A 12,105-nucleotide genomic window follows, 5' to 3' on the forward strand; every position below is an offset into this window, starting at 1 on the left:
ACATGTAATAAGACATTTCCATTCATGGGATTTATAAACATTAAAAGATCTAAGCACATGTGGGCTTTTTAATATGAGAATGAGCTGCTCTCTAACAGTATCCTTTGTGTTTAGTCACAAAGTATTTTTATATAAAATGCTGCATGCTGTGTTTTCCCACAGGGTGTGTCTTGTGTGCAGTAGAATATATGTATTTGGTGTTTTCTTTTTCCTTTTAATTCAATAACTGAGACAAAATATAACGTGACCACTGCAAAACCAAGTGCACGCACCCACATCCATAAACAGATTTGCTGTGCTGTTTCCCACACCTTCCCTGTGGCTGTGTTGCTCTGGCCTGTTTTTCTTGCTCGTCTTGCTGATTTGTCACTCCACTCCCTTGCCCTTCTTCGGGAGCTCTTTTGTTTAATCGCTACAGCAGAGGGCATGCACACACCTGAGGCATGTTTACAGAGTTTCACCAGCTGTGCGTTCAAGGAAGTAGAAAACAAATAAATTAACAAGCTTAGATTAGGAGACTGATGGGTGAAGGTTTGTTAAATCATTAAAAAAAAATCATTGGGAGGTTTGGTCATGTCCCAACATCCCAGTCACATGTTTATCTAGGAGCTCATCGCTGTGCCCTTGATGTATCTGTGGACTTACGCAATACAGTTTAACAGTGCGTGGGAAAATCATTGCTCACACTGGCATTGCTTTATCACTCAATAAGGAGCAATGTAATAAATATAGAGAGATGGTTCACAGAGACGAATTAAGAACATGTTTTAATATGTTTATTTTTTCTCAGGTCATGTGTGGACTAGTTAATATGGTTCGTGGTTAAGAGTTAAATGTGTTAGTGTGCAGTTTCATATGGATGGATGAAAATGCTCAATAACTTCTGCTGCCAATATTGAATCAGCTGGAGCCTAAAGCTGTTACAGGCAACACACGACTGTGCTTTTAGTAGCTTTCATTCTTTAATAAAGACACACACACACACACACTCACTAATACTCTCATATCAGGCACATGTAAGCACCATGCAACAGTTGTTAAAAGGGAAATTAAATCAGTTATTAAAAGACCAGATGAAATCTAACAGTAACGTTTTCTTTTTCATGAAATGTAAACATTCACTGAATAAGCTGAAGTAACTGAGAAGTCATTAATTGTAGAGAAGCATAGAGGCTTCATGTGTTACTCTACAATGGAACAATTCACATCAAACCACTGAATAAAAAATAAATAAAAAAATCATTTATTTAAAATGTGTCGAAAATGAAACGAGTTAAATTATTATATTAAAGGCTGGTCGTGTAATTACTAAAGAGTTAATGTAGAACTCATGCTGAACACGTGGCTAACTATGGGATTGGACCTAGGGCACTAGGACGTGTGATGTGGACACCTTCATATCCTGCGTTTATAGAAAATAATAGATTAATAGATAAACAGGAGTTGTACCAGTCCATTTTAGGAACACGTTCTATAATGCCCAGTAGAGGGCGCTAACTAACTAGTCACTTTAATCTAGGGATGATACAACGTTCAGTCTTAAGGAGGTAAAGTGCAGTGGCTGAGGGAGAAGTGTGCAGCCCTAGTATTCTTTCACAGACAAACATCAGTCCTCAATCAACATAAATATAGCACAAGAGCAACTTTCTCCTATTAACAAGTGTGTTTTGTTCTTTGAAATAACTGTGATTGTGATGGCACCTTACTGCTCTTGTCCTAACCAGCACTCTCCATGCTCTGTTTCAGAATGTGATAAGTTGAGAAAGGATGGTTTCCGCAGCTCACAGTACTACTCTCAGGGCCCCATCTTCACAGGCTCCGCCCACTCCCAAAGCAGCCAGCAGGAGGATGAGGATGATGAAGCTGATGAGGCTGATAATAAGGTGAGATGATGTGATTGATAGAAATACACTCTCACTTGAAGTTGTGACTAAGGCAGTGCTCGTCAACCCCGTGCCTCCAGTGTGCCTCCAGGACCAGGGCTGAGTCAAAAGCACTTTTGTTTTGGATGACCATGATGAGAGCCAGGTAGAAAAGCGTCATCATGAGTTTACTTCCTACTGCTGAAGATGGGGAATACGGGAACAGTTCATTTCATTCAGTCAAAATGTTATTACTGTAACAATTCCAAAAGGTTTCCAGTGCAACATTGCCCTCCTCTGGTAAAGACGTGCTACTGTATTAGTCCAGTTAATGTAGTGGCACATCAGCCTCAGCTATTTCTATGTGTCCCATTATCTCTCTCCATCTCTCTTCCTTCTATTGTTCTCATTCCTTCACTCTCGTTCTCTCCCGCCTCCCCCCCCCCCTTGCCTTCTCTCTCATATACTCATTGTTTCCACATTCTCTTTTTGTTTTTCTATCCGTCTCTTCTTGGTCTCTGTTCACTCTCTCTCTCTGACTCTCTGCTTCATTAGTTTTGTCAGAGCCATTAGTGGCCTCATTTTGTGCGGTGGATCTCTGGAGACCCCCTCCACCTGTTACTTTCAGCTTATTGCACAGCAGCCACATTAGTCTTATTTAATATAGAGCTTAATAGACTAAATGTTTCTGTGGTCATCAGATGTACAGCCAAGCCATAAAGTTGGGTAAAGGACAGGGCATTGATATGGAGATGAAAAAAATTCTCAAAGTCAGTCATGATCCAGTGTTTTGCTGTGTTTCTGAGACTGAACTATAGAAATAGTCTTAAATTAACCACTATATACAGTGCATAGTTATTCAAAAATTCCAAATTACACACACAGTCCAGAAGTGTCCAGTCACCCCTTCTAATTAATGAAATCATCCGTTTAAGTCAAGTTCTTTGCTGCAAATATAGCTTGTCAGACCCTTTCAGAAATTCCCTGGTTGGTCTTTGACCCCTGGGCCTCGGCCTCTGCCTTTTCACTCTGTGATGATTCTAACTCTGTCTGTCAGAGTCTGAGTGAAGAAAGCTTAGGGAGGCACACTCTCTCTTCTCCCTCTCTCTCTCTCTCTCTCTCTCTCTCTCTCTCTCTCTCTCTCTCTCTCTCTCTCTCTATATATATATATATATATTTTTTTTTTATAAAAAAACACACACACACACACATTTTACATTAACATTCAGTTTACATTTTCTGTTGGTAGATATTTACATTGTATGCTTCTTTCTTTGTCAAAAAATAGCACATCTGTGATATATTTACTATCTAATTAATGCACTGTTTGTGCATTCAGAAATGGTAGAGATTTACACTGCTGTGGCGTTTTAACAGAGGCCCAGGTGTGAGAGTGTGAATCCAGTTGTAACATTTCCACTTGTAGCTCAGCTGCAAGGAGCCTGACCATTCAGGAATCATAATGCGTGAACAGAGTTTTAATGCATCAATGAATCCCCACGCTCCCTCACTGCCCAGCTCCTATAGTCTTTGTCTGTGTGTGTGTGTGTGTGTGTGTGTGTGTGTGTGTGTGTGTGTGTGTGTGTGTGCGCGCAACACATTTTTATGACAAAGGTCCTGAAAACTGGAGGGAAAAGGGATTTACAATTATAATCATAACCAAAACATGATGGGCTTGGTAAATTACAATGAAATATTTACAGGTTTAATTCTTTATGATTAAAAATACCCGTGGAAGTGGATATGTGTAATTTTGACCATTAAATGCCATTTATTATCTTATATCTAATCAGTTCAGAAATATATATGCTAAAAATTACTTTGATAGGAAGTGCTCTCTCTGTCTCTCTCTCTCTCTCTCTCTCTCTCTGTCTCTCTCTCTCTCTGTCTGTCTCTCTCTCTGTCTGTCTCTCTCTCTGTCTGTCTCTGTCTCTCTCTGTCTGTCTCTCTCTCTCTGTCTGTCTCTCTCTAACTCTCTCTCTCTCTTTCTCTCTCTGTGTGTTTGTTGGGAGTGTGTGACTGGTCGTTAAATAGCTCTGTGTACTCCTGATCTACAAAAGGTCAGAGGCACCATAAACAGCTTCTAGCTGAATCTGAGTAGAGCCAAAGCGGTGAAAGCAGCAGTTAAAACTGTGTTTGAGTGGAAAAACAATATCTCCCTCAAGACACAATTGACATTTATTAGGAGCTGCTCAGGTGCACCCATTCCCGTCTGTAACTGCTCATCGTTTCCACTTCCTCCTACAGTCCTTCGCATCCTCTGCAGAAGAAGAGAAAAGTTGCAACCCAATGAAATCTCAGACTCCAGTGCCAGAGGACGGGTCAGAGATTGATGGACAGGAGCGCTCTAACAAGCACCCACCCCTTCCCACACCTGAAGAGAAGATGAGACAGCAAGCACAGGCTATTTTAACAGATATTGTCCCAATTAACGTCACAGGTAAGATAGGCCCGCTTACAACTGTCCATCGAACATACTTCAAAGTTCAGAAGCTGAGAGTAGTTTGGCTGACGCCAGATAGAAAGTTATTTATTTATTTATTTATTTATTTATTTATAGATGGATAGAAATATTATTAATATTCATTATTCAAGGAAATGGCAGGTAACAGCAGCAGCAAGAACGACTGTACAATATGTGCGCTAGGAATGTCTGTAAACATTAGAAGTAACTTACAGAGCAGTTCTATCAGTTTCTCAAAGTCTCTGCATCTCTGAGATTATGCAATAGACTATTTTGCCTGCATGTGTCTGTCTGATTACAATTCTGCGTACTGTATAATAATCTTAATAATGGCATAAAGCAGAACATCAGCACGGTGTCTAATGTAGCGCTACTCAAAGTAGTAAGAAGTAAACTGCAGATGCACAGAGTGCCATGATTTTAAGATAATGTGCTTTTCAGCACTAATGGAATAAGTTGTTGTTGTATATGTCAGCCCTGTGTTTACTTAATGCTTACGGCTAAACAGATAATTCTGCATTCATAGATTAAAGGGGTTGTTGCATGCTTGCCTTACACTAACTTATTAACAACTAAATCCTTTCTCTCCTGTCAATCTGACCTTTCTGTACAAATGATCTCTCAGCCTGAGTGGTCAATCTTCCTCCTGATCGCTCTTTGTTACAATGAACTGCCAAAGGTCAAGCACAAATAAAGCCGCTCATCAATCTCATATACACACATTAACACAGACACACACACACACAAACATACATATATCATTTACAACAACGCACAATTTCTGAATTTGTGAAGTGTCAGGTCTGTGGTATTCAAACATGACATAAGCTATATGGTATTTAAACTGTTCTCACAAACACACACACACATACACACTATAATTCAGCCTGTCAGCACTGCCACTGCCGCAGACTTCCTGCCATATCCGGCTAATTCTGTTAAAAGCACAGTTTAATGCTTCACCTCTCAGGCTCTGCACAGAGTGGTCTAACATAGCACTGAGCTACAGCTTTGATCATATTTTCACCTTTGACATGCTGTGATGAGGCCTTAATGCTAAACAATCATATGCTTAGCAACGCTTGTTTTTTTTCTGTTATTATTCTGATTAAAAAATCATGCTTTTCCATATATATATATATATTTTTTTTTTATTGTCACATGTTGTCTTTGAAACTATTACACTGCACCCAGCGTTGTACATCACCATGCGAGTGTGTACCAATACAGACCAGATTTGTTCCAAGATTGGATTTGATTCCCTGATATCCTGATATTGATAACAGGATGCAATATGTAACTGTTGACAATATGCTAGATATATTTTCTCCATTTTCCTTTTTAGACCCCAGTAATCAAAGTCTGATCATGAATTCTTATTTTTTTTTCGTTCTTTCTGTTTTTGTTGCTAAGTTTGCTTGCACACTGAGTGTGTGTGTGTGTACGTGTGTTTGTATTCGTGTGTTCGTTTATGCACATTTATTTTGCATGAGGAATGCATGCACATCACTAACTGCCCCCTTTTGCCTGTCTGCTCTCCACACCTGCCCTCCTCACCTGGTCTCCAGGAGAGACATTTGACCGGCAGGCCAGCGTCCGCCGCTCCCTAATAAACACGGACACTCTGGCCCGTCGACCCAAGAAAGTCAAACGGAGAAAGACTATATCAGGGCTTCCTGACAACATCCAGCAGGAACTAGGTATGGTATGGCTCTGCCAGCTTTCGCCACGGCTGCTCCTGCCCTGCCTGCCATCATCTAGAATTAGTCTTTCATCTAGTGTAGTCCACAAACTTGCTTTTTCCTGCAAATTTCATTACAGTGCTTTATATGTGTTGCTTCCGTTTTAGATCAAACTCCGATTTGAATTCGAAACCACTCTTGCCTCAATTTATGATCAATCACTGCAGGTCTCTGAATCACTCTTTACAAGACTGTCACTGGCGGTTTTTCCACTGCAGGGCCGAATGGTTCTGACCACGGAGGGAAACCATGGAGGGCTTTTCTCCACATGGACACAGTTCTGGACAGTACACTTGCAAGCCATGTTGAGCCTGGTTTTCTTAGCACTTAACAGAACTCAGTGTGAGGGTTTAATGACGTAGGGATCCACTGATTGGTTCCACATCACCACCACTTTTGTGACAAGTTTCGTTGTCTTTTTTGCATTTTGTTAGAGTGCTCCATTTTGCAAGGTGGCGTGCGGCGGGAAATGTAAGAACGGATACATCCGGCATCACCAAGTGCCATAAAATTATAATGAGACGCACTTCATGGTCCCGATTTAGCAACACAGCAAATGGAAAAACAAACTATAACCCGTCTAACAGGTCCTCACCAACATGTAACGGTGTGGCACGGCTAGAGTAACCATTTGGCCCTGCAGTGAAAAAGAGGCCATTGTTGGCTCTTCATCATTTGACCCATGCCATGCATCTGTCCCTTCGCTCATTGCATAATCTTTAGAACCTGCATTTAGATAGAATTAGTTTTCAATTTTCAATTGTTCCTTTGCAGTTTCCTGTTTGTGTATGAGACCCAATACTTGGATACAGTGCTGAAAATGACATACTACACTGTGCTCTACAACACACTGAAGCCTCTATATAATCCCCTTTCCAGATTCTTCTGGCAAACCACTCCATATTTCTGTGGTGGTGTAATAGAGGGGATGGGGGATGGGAAAAAGCTGTAGAACTAAAGGGTCACAGGAAAGGGAAAGAGACCCTGACCTTTTAATGCACCCGTACAATCAGAACAACATTTAAGTCTACACCAACTATTAAAAAAAACTTTTTACACAGAAAAGATTTATACTTTTTTTTAGTGATACTTCCTTTCACGAACATGTTGATTTATTGTGGATATTGAGAGGACTAAATCTGGGCATGTTTACTGAAGTTCTTTTTTCTTTTGTCATCTATGGGTACACTGTATGGACAAAAGCGCTGGGACACCTACACGTTACAGTTACAGGGGCTTTTATGACGTCCCATTCTAAATCCACAGGCATTAATATGGAGTTGGTTCCCCCTTGGTAGCGATAACAGGAGATTTGGAAATCTGCAGTTACTGAGTCAGCAGAGCTTTGGTGACTTTTGATGTGTTTCCTAAACATGTTCACTCACTATTCAATAATACCACTCATAATATATCATGGAATATTTAGAAGGGAAGATACTTCACAAACGTGTTGCAATGGTGGTGTCCTACTACAGCACCATGCTTGAATTCAGTGAGGTCTTTGGAATGGCCCATTCTTTCAAAAATGTTCGTTAAGCCAGGCTGCATGAATTGATATTAAACACCTGTGGAGATGGGACTGAATGAAACGCCTGAATTCCATCCCAGTACTTTTGTCCATGTAGTGTACGAGTCCAGTACTTTAACCATTCTAACCCTTTGGTGTTTAACATTGGACAGATGGCTGTGAGTATGACATTAAGTTATCGAGCACTTAAACAGTGTCCTGCTAACAGTGATCCAAAATAAATCTGGTCTAAGTCACAGTTTACTGTTTAATAATACAGGGGTGGGGAGGGGTAACCTCATAAACCAGGGCTAATTCTCTGCAGATTAAAGGGAAGCTTATGTGATTGAAATGCTTTTAGGATGGGGCTCTGACAGACAGCTTCAGAATGTTCTGACACATTACATTAGGTGAGAGAATGGTTAATAAATTGTTTGCATCACTCAATAACTGTGTGGGGAATCACGTGTTGGAACTGGTTTCTTACTGCAATTTAGAGAGAAAGCATAAAAGAGGCTGGGAGATATAGCAGACCAGAGGAGGAGATAGAGAGAGAGTGAGAGAGCACCAGTTCCCCATCCCCATCTTGGAGGACCGTTCTCCAGAGGCAAAAGCTCATTCACATAGGCAGACTTGGGGTTAGGCAGTCAGCCTTCAGGCTATCAGCTGTAATCAAGCTTTCTTGAAGTTATTAACACATCAGATGTGGCTGTAGCTAATCAAATTAATTAGCACTCCCTATAGACAGGCATCTCATCTGATTGACAGCCAATGTCAGGAAAGAGCAAAGGAGAGGGAGGGGGCAAAGGGAGCAGCTGTAGTTATGCTCATGACCATCGCTCACCACTGTTTCACTCTGCAGCTGCTAAAGGAAGAGGAGGGGAGCTCCGGCCACAGTCCATGTTTCTCCCTGGACAGTATTCGACTTTGGGACGTTCTGGCAGTGTGAGCTCTGCTCTCAGGCGCTCTGAGACCAAAGATTCTGGTTGTCAGACAGAGGAAGTGAAGATTGTCCCTCCATCCATGAGGAGGATTCGAGCTCAGAGGGGCCAAGGAATCGCTGCTCAGATGGCTGGCATCTCAACATCTGCCACGAATATATCAACAGTTTCCGATGGCAACTCCGCCGGATCTCCAACCCGTGTCATGGCTCCTCGCTTCAACGGTGATATCCAGCGTTTCCACAGCTTGCCACGTGGAGCACGAGTCTCTCTGAATGCAGAACCGCTGTATAGTAGCACTCCATGCAGGGTGGAGGACAGTTCTCCTACAGTGCCTCGACAAATCGGAAAACTCCAGGTTGATGAGTCTGCAGTTCACATGAGGAATGCCCCCAGGGCTTGTAATCCAGTCCGCCCGAAATCCCAGGAGGTGAGGAGCTCGCAGGGAGAGTGGGGGACAGTCAGTGGTCCTGCCTGTGTGGTTTCTCCTCATGCAGCCTACTCGACTTCGCTCATCCCTAATGCCACCTTGTCGTGTTCGGCCGAAGTCATCGCCCTTCAGACTGCGGCGAACCCAGGGCAGAAACTGCATGCAAAGACACACAGCATAGCCTCAAGTATCAATGCAGAGAGCTCCACTAGTATCGCCACAGGTACTGACACAGCGGAGGCAGACGTGCAGGAGACCGGCCAGTCGGACAGCAGCTTGCATAGTCATAGTACGATCGCTGCAGGAACAACATCCTCAGATGAACATTGGATTTACGACACTCCTGCGAATGTGCTGCCAAGACGGACGCTCACCTCCAGCTGTTCAACCCCGATCAATCATCTCTACAACAGCCTGGAGCACTCCTCAAAAGGCACAGATTCCAGCTCACTTTACTCCATGGACAACGATGGCTATTACACGTCCATGCACCTGGACTCAGGGCTGAGGTCAAAAAGCCATAATATTGCAGGTAGGGCGACGAGGCACAGTATGTATGAGTGCATTGGCCAGTCAGAAGACCGCACTAGCTTGTACAGTGACCGTTCCCTGTCTCGCTCCATCTCGCTTCGTAAGTGTAAGAAGCCACCACTGCCACCGCTACGCACAGACTCACTGCGCCGAAAACCTAAGAACCTCAGCCGTGCCGAAGCCAGCAACGGCTCAGTACTTAATGAGTCTTTGATTGCCACCTTACAGCAGTCTCTTCAGAACGGGCTTAAAGGGAAAGGATCTTCCACCTCTCCGTCTCATAGCCCTAGCAGTGATTACGAGGACCCGTGGATGCTGCGTCCCCGGAGCCAGAGTAGTGTAAGTGCAGGAAGCAGTGGGATGTCTGCTGTAGGGGTAGCTAACGTCTACTCCATCTGTCACGTCACACCTTCGCAGAGTGACACTAGCAGCCTGCGCTCTGACTACGCAGAGTCCTGGGGTTATTATATGGATTACCCTCGTCCGCACGGAGACCAGATCCAGTCACTGCCGTGTATGAACTCAGTGTCAAGCGGAGGACAGCCAGGCGGAATAGCAGATGGACAGGGTCTCCACAACGGTGCCCAGACCACCCTTCCTCCTGCCCAAGACGATGTGGCAGTCAAGCCTCAAGTCAACACCTCCTCCCCAGACAGGGTGCATCGTTTAACCTCACCTTCAAGTGGATATTCAAGCCAGTCCAACACACCAACCGCTGGTACCCCTGTTCCCACCTTCATGAGGTCCATGTCACCCTCAGGCTCCAAGCCAAAGCCACGTGTGCCTGAAAGGAAGTCGTCTTTGCTCTCCTCTGTGTCAATATCTTCTTCTTCCACGTCCCTATCTTCTAACACCTCAGATTCTATGAAAAACAACGGTCCCCCTCCACCTCCACCATTGCCTCCTTCCACTGTGACCTTCTCACCCCTCAGCCCTTCAACTTTCCCACCCACTCTTCCTCACTCTAGCCCTGTGTGCTCTATGAGCCAAACATATTCATTGCCTGATCCTGCTTTGCCCTCTACTCCACAGCAGGAAGCTTCTTTGAGCGCACCATCTGTAAACTCCTCACCAGAGTTTCCACCTCCTCCTCCCCCAGAGATGTTGAATGACCACAGCATGTCACTTAATTGTTCTTTTAGTCCCCCTCTTCATCCACCTCCTCCCCCACCGCCTCCCCCTTTCCCTCCCACTGTTACTGCTCATGCTTTTCTCACACCTCCTTCCATGCCCACCGTGACACCAATGATTCCTTCATCTGCTCACCTAAAGGGAATAAAAGACGGCCTCAAACCAGTGAACTCTGAGCGGAGGTCAGCTGCCCCTCATTCTGAGGAGTCGGGCAAGTCTGCCATGCCATTGATCACCGCATTTGCGCTCCAGAACGTACAGCTCCGATCAGTCAAACGATCAGAGAACGGAGAAGCATGTAGTTCCAAATCTCAGGAAACAGACACAAACGCATGGATACCAGCTAAGTTTAAAAAACAAGAGAATCCAACTGTTTTGTCTCTGAATTTTTCTTCTGACCCTGACCTGAATAGAGATTCAAGCCCTTCATCTCCAGAGAAGAAACTCCCTGCCAGTAACAGCAGTGCTGAGACACCACCTAATGAGGCAAAATCTGGACAAGAAGTCCTCTCAGAACAGAATCACTGCCCGAGTAGGTTTGCTAACCTTGTCCAAGTTTCATCTAATGCTGAGGTAGATGGGCCAGGGAGGCTTGCTGAGTCATCACAAAACTCCACACCTAAGAAAAAACCACCTGCGGTCTCAAAGAAGCCCAGGTTCCCGCCGGTCGTCTCGCCGTCAGCATCTGAACCAGAGGAGAAACAGACGCTGATCTATGGAGATGCCTCTGATTTCCCAAAACCTCAGGAAGAGGGGATTGTTTATGATAGCACAGGTCAGGAATCAGCCTCTGTGGAGGAGCAGGAGAAAGAGAACAACCTCAACACTGAGATGAGTGAACTGGAATGTAGCACACATACAGCGGACATTGAGGAAGCAGCTGTAGATGAGGTGAAGGACACTTCAGAAGATGAAGAGGATGAGGACGGAGCGATCAGCACTACAGAATCTGTCAGCTCCAAAGATGATGAAAATGGTGAGTCAGTTTAAGTCTAATTTTGCTCTCAGTAGGCGAAGGTCATTTATTAAAGTGGGTGGCAGAAAATCATACATGTTTCATTACTTGGGTCTTTTTTTAAAACATTGGGAACAGCAGAGTGTGACAGATGTGTTATTACCTTTTGAAGAAGGAAAAGAAGAAGCTGGGAAAATGCACACAGACATTAAAGAGAACGTTCAGGTTGTTTTTCGTCATTTCTTTGTGAAGGCCGCTCAGTTTTAAAGATGGGAATCCTCACTTTGGTTCAACTGCACCTTAGATCACTTTAGAGTTTCCCTCCCTGTGGATTGTCATAGTCTGTGCAGTTCATTGCAGTGGGTTTCTCTTCACCTTCGTTTGAACTGAAGCAGTTTGCAGCCTGTTTCCACCTCCTCCCCGGGTGAATCAGGGCTTAGAATAAAATACTGCTGCAGCAGCCATTTGGATTAATTCTTTCTCTGCCTCCTGTCCTGCCTCTCCTGTCTTTCTCAAACTCACTCTGTACATCCAGCCACCCT

The 12,105-nt window shown here is 43.9% G+C and overlaps 1 protein-coding gene across 6 annotated transcripts in view; it reads left to right on the forward strand.

Moving 5' to 3' along the window:
* The window catches only part of nhsl1b (NHS-like 1b), a 113,923-nt gene that overhangs the window by 95,193 nt on the left and 6,625 nt on the right, over positions 1-12,105 (forward strand). For 5 of the 6 annotated variants that reach the window (XM_066676361.1, XM_066676362.1, XM_066676367.1 and 2 more), the window contains exons 3-6: positions 1,747-1,883; positions 4,110-4,302; positions 5,895-6,026; positions 8,438-11,584. In XM_066676361.1, coding sequence (XP_066532458.1) covers positions 1,747-1,883; positions 4,110-4,302; positions 5,895-6,026; positions 8,438-11,584 — 3,609 coding nt within the window. The remainder of the gene's footprint in view (positions 1-1,746; positions 1,884-4,109; positions 4,303-5,894; positions 6,027-8,437; positions 11,585-12,105) is intronic. The other variant, XM_066676363.1, reaches the window with a different exon arrangement.

The sequence above is a fragment of the Hoplias malabaricus genome, chromosome 7 (genome assembly GCF_029633855.1).
Source record: "Hoplias malabaricus isolate fHopMal1 chromosome 7, fHopMal1.hap1, whole genome shotgun sequence".
Taxonomy (NCBI): Eukaryota; Metazoa; Chordata; class Actinopteri; order Characiformes; family Erythrinidae; genus Hoplias; species Hoplias malabaricus.